The 22,283-nt window shown below is 33.6% G+C and overlaps 2 protein-coding genes across 3 annotated transcripts; one reads left to right on the forward strand and one right to left on the reverse strand.

The window, feature by feature from the left end:
* On the forward strand, positions 2,547-4,427 carry LOC104760780 (ras-related protein RABA4c-like). Of its 2 annotated transcripts, XM_019240245.1 has the most exons (3): positions 2,547-2,948; positions 3,235-3,684; positions 4,087-4,427. In XM_019240245.1, exons 1-2 carry the CDS (start codon positions 2,722-2,724, stop codon positions 3,677-3,679), a joined length of 672 nt encoding a protein of 223 aa, XP_019095790.1. In that variant the 5' UTR covers positions 2,547-2,721; the 3' UTR covers positions 3,680-3,684; positions 4,087-4,427. The 2 variants fall into 2 exon arrangements, with proteins under 2 accessions (XP_019095790.1, XP_010482045.1); XM_010483743.2 differs by lacking the exon at positions 4,087-4,427 and having other exon boundaries at positions 3,235-3,975.
* LOC104760781 lies at positions 12,700-14,854 on the reverse strand. The gene is made up of 7 exons (XM_010483746.2): positions 14,457-14,854; positions 14,122-14,295; positions 13,933-14,025; positions 13,786-13,854; positions 13,456-13,662; positions 13,232-13,357; positions 12,700-13,138 (listed from the first exon to the last, which is right to left on the reverse strand). The coding sequence occupies exons 1-7, from the start codon at positions 14,697-14,699 to the stop codon at positions 12,983-12,985; spliced, it is 1,068 nt and encodes a 355-aa protein (XP_010482048.1). The 5' UTR covers positions 14,700-14,854; the 3' UTR covers positions 12,700-12,982.

The following is a 22,283-nucleotide window of genomic DNA, read 5'->3' on the forward strand; positions in this document are numbered from 1 at the left end:
GTTTTAGGTTCAAGGGTTTATGTTCTAGGATTTAAAATTTAGAATTAAAGGGTTTTGTACTTATTTGGTCTATGTTGTGTTATGGATAATATGCTATGGATAAAGATCTAACCAAATTTATGTATGTATATTTTGTATGAATAAACACAAGTAACTATCTATTAACAATACTGCAATTGATTATCCACTTATAATTGAACAAATGTTCAACGACTGATGGATACTGTATAATCTAAAAATTCATAAAAAAAATATAGCAATATGTATCTTAAAATGTAGAAAATATATAATCATAACATATTTTATATAAATAAATAGAAAATTTGTTTTATGATAACAAATAAATAGATTTTACTTTGTTAAAGTGTTAACAACAAAAAAGAAGAGAAAAAGAGAGAAAAGAAGGAGAGAAAGAGAGGTAAGTTGTTAGTAAGGGCAAAAATGTAAAAGGAAAGTGGACATAAGCAAAAAACTTGGGAAAATATACCATGAGTGGAAAGTGGGTTTTTGTGACAATACTTTAAGAGAAAGTGGGTGTGGGTGTCATTTCCCCTTAATTTAATTAGTGGTTAATATATATTTTCCCAAATATATATATATATATATATATATATATATATTAACATCTAAAACATTTTATTAATATGAATCAGGGTAGTCAACATTAACAATGAGAATAATACAACCAATTGTGTATGTAACCAAAAAACGACAAAGAAAATACTTAATCGTTATCGTCATTTCCATCAACCTAGTGTGATTTTTTTACTTGGAAATCATCTTTTTTTTAGCTGATGAAATGCCGGTAATGTATTTGAAAATCATAGGCAGTTATCCATCTTCTGATTCTCCTCCATAGTAGTTGCTTAATGTCACCATATCTTCATCTCCAAATTGCTTCTTTCTCCATGGTGGTTTTCATGGATGTTTTCTCCAAAGCAAATCTGCTTGTCCCAACAATCTGAGTAACGCCGCAACAACACATCTTGAATTCTCTGGTCTTTCCATAATGACGAAATGATTGGTCTTAGCGGTTAGATTGACCATCGAGAGATGCGAGAATGATTGTGAAGGCACCAAACCCCAACATCTCCAATTGTATTTGTACATCTACGAGAACACGACTACATCACATCGAATCATGGGCTTCGGTGTGGGGATAACTGCCGAAGAATAGGAGTGATGTCCCACAAAACCACATCATCGGCAAAGATAATAGCAATTCTCACCATAAAGGTGAAGAGAAATCGAATGAATGAAACAGTTTTGACAACTATCACCACTTGTCCACAAATTTAGATCCGAGTAGATCCGAATTATCCAAAACCCATGATCTCAATGTAACCAAACATTCATCAGACTCACCATGACTCAACCCAAATTCAACATGACTCGGTCCAGACTCATGATGACCCATCCAAAACTCATCGTGTGGAAATGCCAGTTCAACTCGCCGTCCTGATTTTTGAAAAACAAATATTTTTGTGGTATTTACGAGAATTGCCCCAAAAATCTCATTTATGTAATTTACTAATTTAAAAGTTTTAAAAAGTGTTTAGATATGTTATATATATTACATATATCAAACATTAATTTGAGCACTATTGAAATTTGTAGATATGTTACATATATTATACAAAACAAATTAATATGTTAATTATTTTGATATATTTATTTTTATTTTATGACAATTAAATGATATTTAAAAGAAGCAATTTAAATGGTCAAAAAAGCAATTAAAAAGAAGTGTACTTTGCTTGCATGTCCTTGTTTCTCGAGAAATTGGTTTTCATCGTGATAGAAGAAGGTAGTTGCTATTTATGGTTTGGCTATAGAGAGTCGTGATAAATTGCATACACAAATGTTTCAGAAGAAGAGGATTTTCTTTACTCTTGATTCAACCATTTTTTTAAGGTCTTTACCTATTTACCTCTGTTTGTTGTTTAAGGAGTTGTTCTTTTCCTATTCAGTTTCAATATTATCTGTTTTGTATTTCTAGTTCAGTTTTTTTTGTCTTTTTTCGATAGGACTTAGGATTTTTTTTTTCTCCCATCAACTTAAGTGTCTCTCGTTTATGCGTTTATAATCTTACCATGGTTTCAAAATAAGTTATAATTTAATTCAGTTAAAAAAGCAAACATTACAAGCATGAGCCAATAGTGATACCATATAAAGTTATATGCAATTTAATATTTTAATATATAACATAAGTAATCTCCAATAAAGATATTAATTTTTTTTTGAGTATTTACAATAATTAAAACTAAGTGTAGTTTTAAAGAATTAGCATAAATATGATATTTAAAATAAAAATACCCTTTTTTAGAGTTTTTGTCAGGATTCGATTTTTTATACCATTTTAAATTAATTATATTTGTTGTTAAGAAATTAGAGAGAATTAAACATAAAAGAGATTTAGATTTTGTAATTCTCTATTATTTTTAGTTGGGATTAAAAAAAAACAAAACAAAACAAAAGTAAAAAAGAGAAAAAGAGAAGCGGGCCCCACTAAAATTGGTGTTCGCTCCTCGTTTCTTCCCTTCACGTCTTCCGATGCTTCTTCACGAGTCGCAGCCCACTTTTGTTGTCCTTTTAGATCTCTCTCTCTCTTTCTTCTTAATTCAAGAGATCCTCGTATTACTCAACACTAAAGTCAATTCGATCGCGTGTCTTAAAAATCAATAAGCTAGCTTGTGATTTTGGGTTTGGAACTTGGGAACGATGTCAAAGTTTCAGAGCAATTTCAACCAGAAGATAGATTATGTCTTCAAGGTAGTCTTGATCGGCGACTCTGCTGTTGGTAAATCTCAGCTCCTCGCTAGGTTTTCAAGAAACGAGTTCAGTATCGAATCTAAAGCAACCATCGGTGTCGAGTTTCAGACAAGAACACTTGAGATCGATCATAAAACTATCAAAGCTCAGATATGGGACACTGCTGGTCAAGAACGGTAACAATTTAACAAATCTATTGATCCTTGTTTTCAGATCTTAGATAAGTAACTAAAAAACTTTTGGTTGCTTCAGTATGTATAATCTTTGCCTTCACGCTAATTAAATAGTATAAGTTGTTCGTTCACCTGTCCCGGGCGACCAACGACTGTGACCAAACAAACATTGTCGTATAGACCAAAATTTATAGTCCAAAATAAACGATCGATATTTTATTTTGTCTAGTTCAATTGTATTTGTTATGGCTCTGATTGTTGGAGGTTTTTTTTTTCTTCTTATGTTTAGGTATCGAGCAGTGACGAGTGCATACTATAGAGGAGCAGTAGGGGCAATGCTAGTTTACGACATAACGAAACGACAGTCGTTTGATCATGTAGCGAGATGGTTAGAAGAATTGAGAGGGCATGCTGACAAAAACATTGCGCTTATGCTTATAGGAAACAAGACTGATCTCGGGTCACTTCGAGCTGTAACAACCGAGGATGCTAAAGAATTTGCTCAAAGAGAAAACCTGTTTTTCATGGAGACGTCAGCCTTGGATTCCAACAATGTCGAGCCGTCTTTTCTCACGGTTCTGACTGAGATCTATCGAATCGTGAGCAAAAAGAATCTTGTTGCCAATGAGGAAGGAGAATCTGGAGGAGACTCTTCCCTCTTGCAAGGAACTAAAATTGTTGTTGCTGGAGAAGAGACTGTTACTAAAGGGAAGGGTTGTTGTGGAACATCATAGAATCAGTTAATTTCCTTATCTTTTCTCTTTTGGATTTTACTACATCTTCTTCTGGTCTCATTTCTTGCTCTATTTGACTGCATAAATAATGTGTCTACTTTGTATGTAAGCTGTTGATGATAGAGTTGAATGAGTTGACCATTTGTATACTTAATTGAGTTTTGTTTAATTCAGGATACTACTATACAAGTTCTTTGGATTATGACGAATAGAGCTAAACATTGGTAGATTAACTCGAATGACTTCCACATTAATCAGTATCTCTTTTCTTTTAATTTTGAAAAAAAAAAAAAAAAGCAACTACGATGAACTACCGGAGAAGCTAGTGTTACTGGTAATAGGTGTAAGGATAGTTTTACGTCGATCATCCTTGATTTTGTTCACATAACCCCTTATTGTCTTGACAGTAAGAGCCAGATTACTCTCAACAAAGGACATGAACTTACTCGAGAAGGCAATATCTTCCATATGTGTTGTGATAAACACAGAGACAACATTTCGAGTACTCGTCCGAATGAATCTTTGCAACCTCGAGGACATCAAATACATCTGATGATTTCATTGAGGCGACGAGGTGGTTTCTGCAGACTTCTTGGAGGTATGGAATCTCGTATTTGTCTGCGCCATTTTCGTCTCAGGAATCGAACCGTTGTATATCAACTCAAGAAACGTCTCTAGCTCATCGTGTGTCATCTCTGAAGAGTGATTGTGTTGTCCGATGAAATCTTGCAATCATCTGAATCCAATATATTCCAAAACACTTTCGATTGCCACCTTTGTAATAATAATAATAAAAAAATTACTACTAATAAAAGGGACAATTTGAGCCCTAAGAGTGTCCACCTCAGTTTTTTCTAACTATGTTCTCAAGTTGCCACATCAATTCTCAAAATTTCTTTTACTCACAATTTTCTACAACCCATGTACACGTCATTCATTAACTTTTATCAATGCAATTTTCTAAAACCCTAAATGCAAACTGTTAAATAGGTCGAAGCTGAATCGTTTCTTCTCCCTCTATACCTCAACCTGTATCAATATCTCCCTTCCTAATGAATCTGTGAACCTATTCGGTTTTCTTCTAATTTTAGTTGTAAATTTTCCATTGAAACAAGCATTCCCACGCACATGATTTCTATAGAGAAGACCGAGAAAATAAACAAAAAGGTTGAAACGTTGATGGAGGATCAAGTTATTAAACTTTGAAGACAACTTAATCATGGAGAGAAAGTGAGCAACAAGCGGAAGCGGTGGTGATTAAAATCATCCAACTTCATTATCCTAAAGTAAGCTCCGACTTTAGTTTAATATTGATATCTTATTGATTGTTGTGAATTTTATATAATATATTTGTGTCGTTGGCTTAAACCACATCAGCATATGCATCATGCCATCATCTAACTTTGCTATTAAATATGTGGTTCCACAACATATAGCTATTTGGATCAGGATCAGATCATAGAGTATCGTGTGCACCAACTCATCACTATTCAGTTTTGCTTATTTTCTCTGGTTAGGTTATACTTAATTATGGGCGGTAAACCATTCCCAGATTATATGATGAATAATACACCACAAAATAAATCAACAGTAAGGTAAACCATGTTTTACTAGAATTAAAAACTGTTGATCCTCATTCCTAATTAGTACAAAAACATTTAAAATTTGAAATCCAATATAACATTGTCTATTTGTATTTACTTGGAGTTATAATCATCACTTGTTGTGGTTGAAACAAAGTCTTTGGCTTTTTAACAAGCCATCTACAATAAGTGACTAATTTCAGGATAACAAACATTCAATTGCTTATGAACCAAATAATTAGTTGAGCTGGAAACTGTACTAAGCCCTTGATGCAAAGGCAAGGTTTTGTATCTTTTGTGTTTACTTTCGTTTTTGTGCAGAGGAAGTTGTAAACAATAATGAAGATTTGTCTTTTTGAAGTATCTCATGAGCATTTTGATGGAGTGTAAAGAATATCTTTTTCGTTTTAGTTAGTGAAAGATGGATTGATATTCAATGATGATTTTATTTTTGTTATAAAAGCAAAATGTATTGATATTTTCGGCCTAACTAATTGGTACGGACACATGCGTGATTGTGGTGCAAAAGTTAATACATTTTCTAATAACCATATTTTAGTAAGTTACATTGGTTCATTATGTGAAAGTATCTGCTAAATATGTATGCATATTATCATTAGAATCTTAACCATCAAGTTAAAAATTATCTTATTTCTCCTGTCCATTATATTTTTGATATTGTAAACTCATTTAATTTTGTATGCCTGACATAAACAAACAAAAATTGAAATCAAACTATTTGAGAGTAGTATTGTCAAAAAATTAACAGTTCAAATCAAATAAATTAATTCTACTTAAACAAAAAAATATCATAGAAATATACTTAAAATAACAAATAATTGGAAATCAAACCGCGTGTAGCGCGGAATAGCCCCTAGTTATAATACAAAAGGCAAGAGAGAGAGAGAGAGAGTAGCTAGAGAGAAAACAAATATACCAAGATAAGTTTGTGAGCGGGGATAGCATCAGTTTAGTCCCATGGTTTGAGCCATATATCGACTTGCCGCTATTCTTGTTGGCATAAGCTTGAAGATAGCTTAAGGTGCAAGCTATACTAATCCTACCGAGTTATGGAATTATGATTAATTCTATTTAGGAGTTATCTAAATATGTTAGTTTACCGGTTTAGAATAGGAAAGTAGTCAACTTTAGGGTTGAGCAATTGTTATAAATACCAAGAGAGCCTTTCATAAAGAGGTGCGCGTCTTAGGTATTATTGAGAGATACACACAGGGTGTGTGGCGTCGCCCCATCAATAAGATGGAGAGATCCGTTGATGGTATTGTTGAAGTTCTACTTCTAATTAATGAATTCTAGACTTGGTCCAGGGGATGTAGGTTATCCGAACCCCGTTAACAAAACTTGTGTCTTGTTTACTTTTATGCTCTTACATACCGTTCTTGTACTTTAACATATATATATCTAGGCACATATATGTGCTTTATTTGGTATCAGACATATTGTTTCCGGTGTGATCCTGGATTTGTGGTTGTGAAGAGTTAAGGTTGGTGACGAGAGCCGTGAGATATTACAATCACGAAGAAAGACACAAAGAACTTGTTAGAGATCAGAGAAGTCGCTGCAGAGTTATGGTCTAATGAATATCTCAGATTATCATAAAGACGGGATAGATGTTGAGTTCGCCGAAATTTTTAGTTTTCACAGTATGAAAAGAAGTCATTGCTGAAGAAAGAAGTTTAGTATAATGGGCAGGATTTGAGACTCATGACCCAATCTCTATTGTAATAAAACAGGCCCATGAAAGCATCTCTTTGATGAGAATGTGTTCAATTAAGAGAGACATTGAGAGTTCTCTTCATTGTGCAAAGAAAGCTTGAGTAACGAAGCCGCCGAGAGAGTGAGCACAAAAGCTGAATGAAGATAGAGAAAAAAAAACAGCTAATTGATTTTGAGATCATCTTGTTTATCCTTGGTCTCCCAATTCGGAAAAGTCACTTAAATTGTGGGTTGTTGTTGATGATGAAGACTTAGTGGTTGTTGTGTGATTGTCGTTAATGGTATCAATATGGAAGACAAATTCACAGCTAGTAATCAAGTGAGTTAAAGCGAATTCAGCTTTGGGTGTCTAGGATTTGCAATCATGATGAACTTGAGATATTCTGCGACCACTAGAGAGGAACCATGTCGGAGATTCTGCAGAAAATTGCAGGGAGTTCAAGGAGTAGGAGGACGTGATTAGAATTGTGGTAAAAAAATCTGTTTTTGACGAAGACGTGAGAAGAAACCAATGGTAATAAAAGTTGGGTTAAGAAGTTCGTGAAATCCAGAGTAATGTCTGATTATGGAAATAAAGGGAGCCATCACGAGTCTCTAGCTGATTTTTGTTAAATTGAAGAAGAATAAGATACCATATTATGAGTTTTAAAAGGTTGGATAATTTGGTTGATTATATTGAATCTTCTACAAGAATCAGTGGGAGAGATTGAGAGTGTTTCCTCTCCATTGGAGGTTTTTAGGAGATAAGAAAGGAATTTCATTAATGGAGAAACTCCTCAATTGAAGTCAAATCTGAATGTCAGCTGAAAAAGAGTTGATAAGTCTTAAGCTCAAGATCAAAAATCGAGAAGCCATGATTTTGGTAGGTAGGTGAAGCATGAAGTTATCTAATCTTTCTTAACAGGTTAGTCGAGAAGAAGCTTTTGTGATGTTTTTGATTTGAGAGACTTGGTCGAGACTTCCCTTGTTGGTTGAGCTGTTTTAGAAATAATGAAAGGAAGATTTATGTTCATTTGTTGGAGTTCATAAATGAATTGGTTTGGGTTGTTCTTCAAAGTGAGTCTAATAGTGGGAGCCCTATGTGATTATGATGCTTGGCTCTTCGATGGAGCTTTGGATCTGAAATGAATTTTGATAGTCTTTAGGAGGTTTAAAGGGTTCATACTTTCATATGACTTTGGGATTGTTGTTGGTTGTTCGTTTCCTCAGATTAAGTCAGCTCATGATTGATATGGAGTATCGTGGGTTTATGATGTGATTTTTGAATGTGTGTGTCATGGCTTGAATAATTGTCTTCTTGAGACACACAATCAACAAGGGGGAGAAGAATGATAATAATGTTGAAAGCATGAGCATCATAGGAAGGGCTTTGTAAGAAAGAAAACTAGAGCTTGTTCATGTTCTTCGTTTTGTTAAAAGCAAAGGGAGTTTTTGTTCTTGATGCAGCTAGAAATGGTTTGTGCCATGAGAAAGACTGATGAATTAAATGCAAAGATGAGCATGTGGAATATGGTTCTTAAGACATGATTCTCTGTGAAGAAGAGATGAGCAGATCTCTCTATGGATGATGAAGAGCAAATCAAATGAGTTAATACAATCATTTTCAAGGAAGAAAAATGGAGAAACCTATGGAAATTAAAAGAGAAGAAAGAGGTTTCTTGTCAATTTCATTTCATTGAAAGCCAACGAGTTCTGCCAATGACGTGAAAGAGATTCACGAACCGATCGAGAAGAAGTAGAGTGTGGGATCAAATTTCCTAGTTTGGACTTTGGGAATTCAGCTAATGAATCAAGAGGGAGTGTTGGAATTTGATTCATTGCTTAATCCTACAAAAGAGAAACAAAAAAAAGAGCGAACAGATGCAAGAAAAAGAAGAGAAATCGTAAAAATAATGAAAACAAAAAGTTTCCGGGATTCGAGAAGAGTTTTCTTTCTAGAGTCGGTACTTTTGTCTTCGGTTACTATTGCTACATACCTCGGATTGACACTACAAAAGGTGTTCTGAAAACTTGAGAGCTAGATCTTTCCAATGATATAAAGGTTGTCATCTGATTCCTTGTGGTTTAGTGGCAACTTGCTTTCAAAGTTGGACTGCTTTTAGGTTGCATCATTCCGGATCTGTTCTGGGAAAGTGGCCGTAACTTTCAAACCGTAAACGGAAATCGTGATCTGTTTTTTCCTGTGTCTTCATATGACTGTTATTGATATTCCCACAAAATTTCATAATTTTCTGGGCTGGTTTGCTACTTCATTGTGCTCTGCATCAGAACTGATGAAAAATGCAGAATTTTAGTTGTCTCAAAACAAGAAGTTGTGAAGAAATTTATTGAAGGTTAGATTGGAGAGCATAATTTCATAAGAGATGATAATCTTGTCAGCTTGTAAACAGGTATGTGTGATTAAAAAAGTTCATAAAGAAGATTGTGTGGTTGAAGTGATTAAAAGAGATCACAAAGGAAAAATTGAGTTGTTTGGGAAAAAGAAAGGGACAAGAAGATATTATCTGCATCATCAAGGCTGAAGTATTTGAAAGAAATTTGCAAGGAGATATAAAGCTCATTTGAAATAAAATCCTATGAGAAGCTGATTGGGATCAATCTAAGATGTGTCCGTCGCAGTCACAAAGACTGGAAAGACTAAGGTGAAGTCTCTATTGATTATGTCTTTGTGGAATGAACATGATACTTGTGGGTATTAAAGATGGTTCAGAAGATGAATGGGAGAATGAAGGCAATGAAGATAGTGTTTGACGACATCAAAAGGGGGATCAATCAAACATGAGATGAAATGAGATTTTGCAGAGATATAGGAGACTGTGTGGACAATGGGTAAGTGGAAGTCGAGCATGTTCCCGGAAGTGATGAAAAGGTAGATATCTTGACTAAAGTGCTTGGAAGAAAAGATTTTTTTAAAAAATGAGGGATCTCATTGGCGTGAGAGATTTGGAAGAAAAGAAGTTCAAGCTTAAGAGGAAGAATGTTGGCGTAAGCTTGAAAATAGCTTAAGGTGCAAGCTATACTAATCCTACCGAGTTATGGAATTAGGATTAATTCTATTTAGGAGTTATCTAAATATGTTAGTTTACCGGTTTAGAATAGGAAATTAGTCAACTTTAGGGTTGAGCAATTGTTATAAATACCAAGAAAGCCTTTCATTAAGAGGTGTGCGTCTTAGGTATTATTGAGAGATACACACAGGGTATGTGGCGTCGCCTTATCAATAATATGGAGAGATCCGTTGATGGTATTGTTGAAGTTCTACTTCTAATTAATGAATTCTAGACTTGGTCCCGGGGATGTAGGTTATCCGAACCCCGTTAACAAAGCTTGTGTCTTGTTTACTTTTATGCTCTTACATACTGTTCTCGTACTTTAACATATATATCTAGCCACATATATGTGCTTTAGTTCTTTCATGGTTTTCATAAGTCCCCCAAGGAAATCAACTTTGTTTTCAGATTCCTTAACCATACTGCTCATACCTTGCGAGTAAAAATATCATGTTATAGCACGGTGCACTATACATACAAGTTTAAAAGAAGAAAAAAACAAAGAAAAAAAAATCCCAAACTAGTGTTTCTGATAAAAGGGTTTACGGATTCAAACTAGTTTGACACTTACAATATTAAGCCAAACCAAGAATGTTAGTCATATATGGCTACTCACGCATTAGGGATTAAATATGGTTTAGCATTCGTAATCAACTAGCATGTTTAGTTTGAAGAAACAAGTTTCCTATTGCAAATTAAACAAACCAATGCAAGTATGCAACTGACAAGTGTTCTCTAAGCGGAGAAGATGATTTGTTTTTTGCAAATTGAGTCTCTTAATATGCATTAAAAAGTTACGGCCACCGTTCACCGGAGCTTTGGTCGCGGGCTCACTTTTTCTAAGTAATGGGGAAAAAGACCTAAACATGCCACTGAAGCAAGAATAGGAAGGTTATTTCACTATATTTTTGACCAGGAACACTAGAACAACTAGTCTTGTTACTGTAGAGAACATTCCGACGGTTAGAGTTTCACTACTTGTTCTAGCTGTTTTCTACTTTCTCGGTGGAGAGGAGAAATCACATAAACTTGTAGAAGGCTCTCTAAGTTATAAACGTAGCGAATATATATATTATGAACGAACAAACTAGGGTTAATTAAGAGTAATCCTAATCCTAATCCTAGATTACTTTACTTCAGGGGAAATATAGCTAAAAATAATAACAGTAATGATAACGCAACTATATATTTCCAGAACCCAGTCGTGCCTATGAACGGCATGATCTGAACGAGTCCAACTTCAAGAGATTGACATCACTCAGCGTGTTCCCAAATAAACAAAGCATACATAGTAATAGTATGAGGTTAAGGCAGGTGCCGGTTCATTTTACGTGCACATGAATGTACAATCTGGTTTGAATCCTATGTCGCTACTGTCTAATCATTGGTTTATTGTCCACCACACACATTAAGGTTGAGCTTGAGCTGAGCGCAGGGCTAGAATGCCATTTTGGGGGAAAAAAAAATATGTGTGCCACTTTGTAATCTGAGTGCCACCTATAAATATGATATTTTCAAATTACCCTTAATGAAATTATATACGAATTGGTACAACTGAGTGAGAATTGAACAACTAGTACAAATAGTATAACTGAGTAATATACAACAAGTAGTACAAGTGGTATAACTAAGATATAATAGGACAAGTAGTACAAATGATATAAACGAAAGATATATAATATGCTGTACAACTAGAACAACTAAGAAATAATTGAACAACTAGTACAAAATTATAACTAAGAGAGAATAGTACAACTAAAACAAATGGTATAACTAACTAAATAAATAGGACAACTAGTACAAATAGTAAACCCTAGCGCCGCCACACACTAATTCGTCTCTTCTTGTCGTTTCTCCGCCGTTGATTGTCTTCTCTTGCAGCAATTGTGCACATATCACACCCAACCTTCACGTGATCTTACCTCTTCACCCACCAACCAGTGATCTTCCCTCTCTTTTGTTATCATCACTGCAAATCATCATCTTCGCCGCAAATCATCATCTCCGCCGCAAATCGTCATCTCCGCTGCATCAAATAGAGAACTGAGATAAGTTTTGGCTATGGCGGCACACACACAACAATAAGAAAGAGAATTCTGTGAGATTCAAAGATAACCAAACTTTTTGTTTTTCCAGATCTGTAGATCTGTCGGCGAGAGAGAAAAAAGAAATGAGTTAAAAAACGGTTAGGTTAAAACTAAAAAATTGTTTAAGTGTTTGAAGTAAAGTAGGGTAATTGTAAATATAAAGTATGAGTTTTTGGTCTTTTCAATGCATTTTTATTTAAAATAAATTAAAAACATTCACGATTGTTTTTTTGGTCAAAGTGGCATTCTAGCAATTGATTCGTTTGAGCTTGAACACAGCTCTACTTTTTTAAGGTGGTCCCTACCGTACCAGACATTTCTACAATCAATATGTTGTATGTAGTAGCCGCCATTTGAATACCAGGGCTCGACATAGGCTTTGAATGGAGAAAACATATTAGGCAGAGTAGATCAAGTGGTTCAAGCAGAATAAAAATAGATTGTTCAAGTGCAGATCACAGGTGAACAACATCAAAAAAACTGTAAACCAGATCTACATGTATTTTTCCTGCATTTACCACCAAAATACAAAAAAAATATGAACTACACACAGTTCATCTGCATTAATTTTTAAAAACAAAAAAATTATTAAATGATAACTTAGTGATAGGAAAAGGGTGATCTGGTATTTTTCTGTTTTAATCAATCTAATGGTTTACCTAAAAAAAAAAATTTAACCGGTTCAAACATACGTCCTAAATTTGACGGACTTCTGAGTTATCAAATATCAAATGCTTCAGCAAAAGCAGAGTTTCAATCTTTAAAACTCTCAGAATCGAACAGGAAGTAGAACGAAATTTTGTCGACCTTGCAGCAACTGGTTGTGTGGCTAAAGACAAACGAAAGTTATGAAAATCCTTTATTTCCTTTTAGATTGATAACAGAGAGCTCTTGTTCAACATACTCTCCTGCAGGTATCGCCGGATATTTACTTGCCAGTGATGATTCCGCGAAATGTCCCAAAGGTTTCAGCTCCGCATCAGAGGCAATGTGGGCAAACAACTGCAACAAAAAAACAAATCCTTTTAGATAAATAAAAAACCAAAAGAGTTGAGCTTTTCCTGGATACGTATAAGGAAATTGGTTTTGACTTACAGTCGAGGAAACTCTCCATAGGCTTCGGTTTTGTTCTTTTGCTAATTTGATTGCATCCTTAGTCTTGCTCGTGACAACCACCTCATGCATTCCGGCAATGCATTCTCCAGCAGTCAGCCATTCTATCTGAACACCAACATTTTTTAGCACAGTTAACTTCAATTACATAATTCGAGATGTTTATTTGGCTGTTCACAGATGCTTCAAGTAAAACATCTCCGTACCTGTTTTCCAGTTTGAATCAAGAGGCATCCTACGGGAACTTTAACCGCAACCTTTTCCCCATTCCTTAACCAAATATACAGACCAGGGAATCTACTTCTTCCATGAATTGTTAGAAAATTGAGGTCGTAGTGGTATCCTGCAAATATCGTCCCCTCCTCATTGTAACAGCTAAGATCACTTCCCGTTGGAGCAAGAAGATGAGGACCCTGAGATTCACAAGAACAACGTACACTCTTCCACTTAAGAAATCCAAACCCTTAGCCATTCATCCACGGGTTAAGCTAAGTGTAGGAACTCTTGTTTCAACAGAAATCTAATAATATACATACCTGCTTCATGAGTGATGTAAATGCATCTTTAGGCAAACCAAACCCGATCGCTGCCATTTCAGCAACAACCTAAACAATTTAAGAATCTAATAGTTAGTTATAACTAAACAAGCATCAGATTCCAACTCTGTTGTAGCAAAGCCTCACCTCCACCGCAGATATCATCTTATAACCCCATGAGTCCATTACTTCTTTCCACTCTGGAAAACCTTCCGGTATAACAGGCTCAGCGTTGAGCTCCTAAACCAACGCCACTTCCAAATCAATTACAAATCCATATAAATAAACACATATACAATACCAAATCTTATTTAGAATGTATCACAAAGATCACACCTTAAACCGTGTGTTAGATGGGCGAGGACCAGCTCTCCACATATATCTCCACTTATGATCTGGTCCTTTAGGAATATGTGGTTTGTATTCATCAGGCATACTCTTGAATTTTTCTTGCATCTCTTCATCAACCAAACTTCTAGGAACTTCAACTCCCTCCGGTGTCACACCAACCTTTATTAAAAAAGATTGAAACTTTTTCAAACAACAACACTAAGATGTGTGCCCTAATCTTAACCTAACCATTGGGCTTAACTCAGATTCTAGAAATTGAAAATTGAATGTGATGGGTTAAATCAAAGATTCGATTTTTTTTTTAAAGGGGGAAACGAAACCTGATAGTGGAGATGAGGTCTCTGCTGGAGTCGTTTGAAATCATCGGACTTTTGGAAATAAGTCTCCATCATATCGATGAATCGATCGTTGTCTTGAGCGCTGCATCGCGGATCTTTGACAAGGAGAGCTCCGGTTTCTCTGAGGATCCGGCTCACTTCTCGGCACGAATCGAGCAGATCAGTTCCCAAATCGTCGCCGGAGGATTCAAGGTAACGAGACAGATCTACGACGGGTAACTCCATTACCGACAAAAGAGAGGAAGAGACAAAGAGTACAGGTCACCACCACTTGTGTCTATATATGGCGGGAGATTGAGATGGAGGACTAGATTTGATGAATGTTAGTAGTAGTAGTAGACTAGACGCCACTCCATTGTTCATTGTATCTCAAGGAGAAAAATGGTTCAGGAAGAGATTGTTTACTTTTTAGAAAGTAAAAAGGTAAATATTTTCTGGATAAAATCTACTTTTCTTACCCATTCAAGATTTTTGAAAAATGTAGTTTCCGGTGAAATAGAGAATCTAGTTTTTTTTTCAGTAACGCATGAATCAATATGTGAACTGCTTTCTCAAATGGTTTTTGATTTTTTTTTTCCTAAAAATTCATAACCTGAAAATAGATAATCGATTCTAACAATTTTTACTATATTTTAACCCAAAAGAATAAAATAAATAAAAATAGTTTTTACTATTTGGTTATAACATTTGGTTCAAATAATTGGGTCTTTCACGAACAGTAACTAACTAGGAACTAGGTACGGACCCGCACGTACATACGTGATTGATTTCAAAAACTATATTTACTATAAGGTTTGTAATATATTATGTATACATAGAGTTACATTTATAGATATAATTATTTGTTAAATCATTTACAGTTCAAACTTATATTAGTTTAGTTTCATTTAGTTTGTGATTTTTGAAATAATAAAGGTTTCAGCATAAAATTAAAATTCACAAAACAACATACCCGAATCTAACGTTTACCGAATTAGTGATTAATGAGAATTGTATAAAACTTGTAAATTATGAAACAGATGAAAACCATCAAAAAGATAAAAACTTCTCAAAACGAATGACCTATATTCTTAAGCAGAACAAACCCGTCCAGGTAGCCATACTCCATAAGGGGTATAATATTTTTTTATCTATAAAAACCTGTCCCTCGAAATCTGTAAGAAATAATATTAAGATATAAATAAGATTTTATATTTTTTGATATGTTAATTTTGAAATTAAAGAATCTTTAATATACATTAGTCTTATGTATCAGAAATTTTCTATATGGAAAACTGAAAATTAGGATTTGCATAAATTTAAATATTTTATAGTTTAAAATAAACATAATATGCCGTCAAACTGTTTTTTAAATATTTTCCAATATCTTTTATTCAAAATTAATTTCAATTTTTTTGGTCAAAAAAATTTAAACAATAAGAAATAATATTATTTATATTTTTGACAATATGATTTAGTGTTATAATTTTTATTATATTATAATACATAGGTTTTGAAAATAATCTTGAAAACATGTAGGGAATACTATTTATTAATATTTGAATAACATTTACCAATTTTAGAATTTATAGGAACAAAATATCGTGCATATAATTAAATTGAATAACAATGCCAGTTTTATGTAATATTATAGAATATTAAGGGCAAATAATAATTTGAGCACAAAGCTCTCTGGCAACGACACGTCAGCTTTTCTTCATAAATGTTTCGCTTTTAATATATAGATTATAGGGCGACTATTTAAAAGATCATTTATTTTGAGCTATATATATATTTGTCTAACAACTAACAAATCATTTTTCTTTAACACAATTTTTTTCGGGATTATCCTCGAACTAAGTAATTTGAATTCGATATCTAATATACAATATTATTCTATACTTTTTTTTTCAACCAAACATTAATTAAAACATGATTCCGAGATTGGAAGAATCTCAAGGTAAATAAAGAATTTCAAAACGATATAGTAATATATAATCAACTTTAAGTATCACGGTTGCGCCTATGGACGTATTTTTCATAAAATATATTTTTTCATTATTTAGCTATTTAATATTTTAGTTTTAGAAGTTGTGTTATAATTTTCCGTTTCTACATTTTCGATCAGGATTAATATATTTTATTTTGATAATTATTTTATTTAAAAGTTGCATCTACTTATTGTAACTCTTCGTTCGATAGTTCATTTAGCGTCACGTCTCTTCATCATAATATTTTTTTACTAATATATATCAATAAATGTTTATGAGAGTTGTATCTCTTTACCGTAATTGGTCATAAAATATTTTCTATTTTTAATCTTTAAAAAATAATTTTTTTGCCAGGTTGTCTTGATTCATTATGACTTTTCATTTGATAATTTTTGACATAGTCTTTCTTTTGTAATAATCTTTTTTTTCATAATTTTCATTTTGATTGTTTTGTTTTTGGAGAATGTATTTGTATTGTTTTAGCGCTATTTCTTATTTTTTAAGATATTTAAATTTTATTTGTAACCTATATATACTTTTAAGCTATTTTATTACTTTTTACTTCATAGTTTAGAAATTTCAATTTAAATTATTTCATAATTTAGAAATTTAATTTCACATTTAATTTATATTATTTCATAATTTAGAAATTTAAATTCAAATTCAGTTTTAATTTTAATTTTAATTTAATTAGTTCAATATTTTAAAAATATTTTCCACCAAAGTGCGGAGGCTGAGTCCTCATAATTTTAATATTAAATAATACTAGTATTTAATAGGATTCTAAAACCAATAAATTGAATAACAATAGAATTTAAAAGCCTTCATTTGGCATATGCGGTCTATGATTGGGCATGATTACCGCGATGTAGTGTTTTTCACAAACTGCTCAAACTTGGTGAAGATGGTATCTCCTCCTTCGGACTAGCTGACATTCATCTCGACGACATCAAAATCGGCAGGGAGGAGTCCTCTACTTTCTTTCTATCTCTAATTTCTATGAATACAAATGTAAATACAGATTATTTGGCGCGTAAAATGTGAATCTCTCTGCATCATGTCTTGTATATAAACAATTTCCTTTCCAATTGGCTCTTATGAGTTAATATTTTGTTGACAAAAAAAAGATTTAAAAGAATATTTATTCTTTTAAATTGAATAACATTGAAATTCTAAATTCTTTCAAACTCTATAAAAATCCTACATTCAATAACCCCCATAATAATAATAGGATGTTATGAGACGTCTCTTATTTAACAGAGGAACAGATGGATATTGATGATGGTTTAACGTGAAGAAAATAATAACCTTTTTATGAATAAAAAGTAAATCACGGATTATGCAATTGAAGTTAGGTGTTAGTTAGGTAAAACCCATGTTTTAATTCAATCTATATTATGAAAGATGGCCAACTCTCTCCATATGAGTGACACGTCAGCAGTGGAGAGAGTGTCACCTGTTTGTACTCCTTAAAAGCAAACAAACCTAAACTAAAAAGAATATGAAACATCTTTCATGTCTTCTATTCTTTTTTTTTAGAACATGTCTCAAGAAAATATATGTATCACAAAAGGCAGAAAAGGGTATCATGAGTGAGTCAAAGAGCAACTTCTTACTCTTGGCGTAAACCAAGAACGTATGAACATATGGTTAACGCGTTACAATTTTGTCAATAGTTTGAAGAGTTGCAGCAGTGATCATGATATTGGTTAATATTGTAGAGAAATTCATTAAAGTTTGTCCCGAATAAATTAAATTTTTTTTATATGAAGAAAAATGGGGTTTTAATCACTATCAAATGGATTTTTATTTTAGTAACTTGACTGTTTCGGAAACGGCGATTTTGCTCTCTCAGACACGAGAATCGAGAAACTCCCAACACTGCCATTCTCCGACGCCGGCGAAGGAAAACTTTGCCGGCGTCGGGACATAACTCGATCTCTTCCTCCAATCTCTTGTTCTCTCTGTTTTTTCTTCTGTTTAATTTTCGTTAGGCTTTTGCTTCCTTGAAATTCCTCTCAAACCCCCACCAACCACATGCATCAAATATCCGCTTGTAAAGCAAAGGAGGTCCACTGTTGGTCGGAGTTTCGCAGCTCCTACCCGATGACCACCTCTTCCCCAGAAAAGGTATCCGAAGAACCAGCAACTTCCAGATCTAGACTCTCGACTCACCAAAAGGAGATCTTAGACCAGGTATGGGCGATGGCAGGAACAAATCCGCTTGGTCCATCATTAGTGCCTTACCTGGTGGAGCCGTTGACGGCACACGATGGCCATCTCACCTTGGTTTCGCCCTCGAGTCACGGAGATCTTGAGATCCTTGTGTCCCCTTCCGATGCCTTCAGCCCCTCTATGAATCCTCACCGAGCATCCTCCCTCGCGACTGAGATGCCTGATCCCCTGAATCAGATGTCGTCTCAACCTGGCCGCCGCTTGAGCAAACCTCCACCTCCGACTGGAAAAATAGGGTTTCCACTGACGGACCTACGAAATCTCGGCCCATTAAGGCTTATGAGCCCATCAACACAAGGTGTCCCACAAGAACTTTCTTCGCTTTTATCCAGGTTCGATCAAAACTCAAATCTCTCCCACTCTAGCCAATCTTTGTGTAGATTTATGGAACCTTTTGTTCGAAGACTGCAATTGGGCAATAAGCTACCATTGATACTAGTACTATTAAAACAGGATGTGTTTATCTTTAGGACTTGACACATCAGCCTCAACTTTCAACTTGGTATTGACACAAGAGTTAAAATCATTAGCCAATAAAATTATAACAAATAATACAGATTAACTTTTTCTTTGCCAGGTCATATAATTGTCTTTTACTTAGAGCATCTCCAAGGTAGTACCTTGTGTCTTTCTCTTCCTCGATTTTCTCTCTTGCTCAACAGGCTCTGATGGCTGAATCGAAGACAAGAGCATCGATTTATCTTCTTCGAATTTCAGAAACCCCATCTTCTCTCTTTTGTAAAGCAATGATGTCTATGGCTGCAACCACCAATTTCACTAAATCGTTGCTCTTTCCTTCCTCCCATGGTTTAGTCTCTCTTAAAAAAATCTCTACTTTAATCTCTCTCTCTCTCTCGATTTAGGTTTCGGTATATATGTGTCTGTTGTGCATTGGGGTTTCATCTGAATTTTGATTAATCTTTGGTAATTAGACTTTATAGTTCGTATTTGTAAGAGTTGAAAGTGTAATTTTGTATCTACAAGTGTTTTTCACATATCGATATCCCACATTAAATACAAATATACAAAGTTTTATGGACAGTTTTAGTACTATGTCGCTACAACAGGTTATGTAAGTGCATCACCTGCCATAATAGAATTTCCGACCAAGTCAAGAATGCTTAGATAGTGAAAATGGTTAAACCAGTCAATGAATATCCGTTCACTAATCCAAGTTACATATTTTTCTAAAGCCTCATATGTTATTTCCAGATGTTAATTTTGTGATGCAACATCAGCTTCGTCTTCTCAAAAAAACATAGTGTACTTTAAATATGTTGTTTATCCCAATGTTTTGGGTTAGAAGCATTTGATAAAATTAATGAAATCTCAAGCTTGTTTTATTGTTAATTTTCTTATCATGTTATAGAATTGTCGCTCCCATTGATAACGGCTTACATATTATTTTTTTTTTTCTATTTTGTGACCATTGATTTTTTTTAGTTGGATTATTTTTTCAAAATTCTTTTTCATAGTTTTCTAAAAAAAATTTGACCATTACAATATCTTAGTTTTAGATCAAAGGTTTTAAGTTGAGTAAATCTTTTATTCTTTTTCCCACCATATAACTCTATCACGTGATATTTTTCCGGTATACAACGACTAAAATCTAAATTAATCTGCATACAAAGTTTTACTTTTAATTTAATAATACTTATGTATTGTTAAGTGTAACTTAGATTTCTATATTCTCTTTCTTCCTTTTCGTCCCATTTTATTAAGATGAAATGAAAAGCAAACATGAAAAACTGAACAAACACAAATGATAGGTTAATCTCTTTTCAAATACTTATAAGACTATGTCTCTATGAATGGTATACACTTAAGTATATTATTGATACATGTGGTTAAGTTATAAGACTATGTTTCTATGAATGGTATACACTTGAGTCTATTATTGATACATGTGGTTAAGTTATTTAGTAGTAGTAACGAATCTATACTATGAAAAATGGCCAACTCTCTCCATATGAGTGACACGTCAGCAGTAACAGTAGTGAGAGTGCCACTTGTCAACCCAAATTAAAAGTACCAAAATTTAAAGCAAACATATTTAAAATTAAAGAGGAATTTGAATCATTTTTCATGTCTTTTTTTTTTTCATATCACAAACAAAATCAATATTTATATAATAAATCTAGAGAGGCTTAGCACACGCTAATGTATTCTTTAAGTAAGTAGATGCATCACCAAAAAATAAAAAGGTATCGAGAGTAAAACCAAAGATTCGCTTCGTCCTCTTAGGATAAACCGAATATATGAACATATGGTTTAGACGTTAGAACTTTAGAATAAGATTTAGCTTTAAACAAAATTTAGTACTCTTTGTCTCCTCACAAAAAAAGTCTTAGTTTTGTGTGTTAATATATAATTTTAATCTTTCAAATGTGAAAATATAAGTAGCAAAGAAGATATTGCAATAAATGTATATATATATATATAGATATAAACAAACCCGCACGTAGTGCACGTATCATCTAGTGACATCAAAAACTTAATAAGTGAAACAGCTTCTTGTGCCAGGACACATAGAAATCTTCACATTGTATAGTCATGTATACTATTCATCGTGGTGACCCTACTTTCACTTAGGCTCTGCAATATTCCATCAAGCATAACGTAAATCTTTTCGCTCTCTTCTTGAATCACTTCCTATGTACTTCAACAGAGCTGCACACACATAAGAAGAGATGAATCTGAGAGAAAGGACACAATGAAAATGGAAACAATCACACGAGCACCATTATCAAAACATATGAGAGCATATCTTATCTACGTATTTTACAAATCTGGCCTAATATCTTCAAAGATGTGAGAACCTGAAACAAACGATTAATGCTAGTGATAGCAAATTAGCAATAGGACATTATCTTTACATAGATACCACAAATCGATTCTCTTGGACACAATGCTTACATAAGTGGTCTTAGATAAATACTAATGAAAGATCTGCAAGCATCCTGTTTGTTTCGAAGCATTGAGCATGACCTTATCAGAAACCAAGAGGTTAAAAAGAATCCTGCCAATATTTTTACACAGAGAAAAAAACAATAAAAATTAGAATCATCCCAACCACCAACGTCTCCAACAAAATAGTTAAAAAGAAATATCCAAGTCAATAACAAACTTTTTTGTGTGAAATTTAGAAATTAGAAGCAGACATGTGGAACATTCTTAAGCACATCTTTAGCCACTGCATCAAGAGCTTCTGTATCAAGCTAGCGACATGGAGAATCAGAAAATAATAGATCGATATATTCATAAACATAGTAGATCTAACTAAAGATTATTATTTATAAGTCATTGAATGGGTCACAAAAAAAACACAAAATTGAACATTCAAAAGCTGAAAACTCACTGTTAAGTCTGATACTATCTTGCCAATCTTATTTTGAGTCCTCCACGCTAACACTTGAGCAACTGTAACACTTGCAGTCATTAGTTTTAACACACAGAAACCAAAAAAACTAATATAAGAATTAAAACATCAAACACAATCTTAATTAGGTGAGAAGGGTTTCTCAACGTTCCAATTACTCACTGTTGAATCCAAGAATATTATAGTTGTAAATGTATAAAAATAAAACATTAGGGTGGGTATAGC

Source organism: Camelina sativa, chromosome 18, assembly GCF_000633955.1.
Source record: "Camelina sativa cultivar DH55 chromosome 18, Cs, whole genome shotgun sequence".
Lineage (NCBI taxonomy): Eukaryota > Viridiplantae > Streptophyta > Magnoliopsida > Brassicales > Brassicaceae > Camelina > Camelina sativa.

Excerpts from the sequence above, each read along its gene's own strand:
- LOC104760780 (XM_019240245.1), top strand. The coding sequence starts at position 2,722 with ATGTCAAAGTTTCAGAGCAATTTCAACCAGAAGATAGATTATGTCTTC. Across the intron at positions 2,949-3,234 it reads GACACTGCTGGTCAAGAACG|GTATCGAGCAGTGACGAGTG; the intron begins GTAACAATTTAA and ends TCTTATGTTTAG.
- LOC104760781 (XM_010483746.2), bottom strand. The coding sequence starts at position 14,699 with ATGGAGTTACCCGTCGTAGATCTGTCTCGTTACCTTGAATCCTCCGGC. Across the intron at positions 14,296-14,456 it reads GACCTCATCTCCACTATCAG|GTTGGTGTGACACCGGAGGG; the intron begins GTTTCGTTTCCC and ends TTTTTAATAAAG. Across the intron at positions 13,855-13,932 it reads AGATGATATCTGCGGTGGAG|GTTGTTGCTGAAATGGCAGC; the intron begins GTGAGGCTTTGC and ends TAAATTGTTTAG.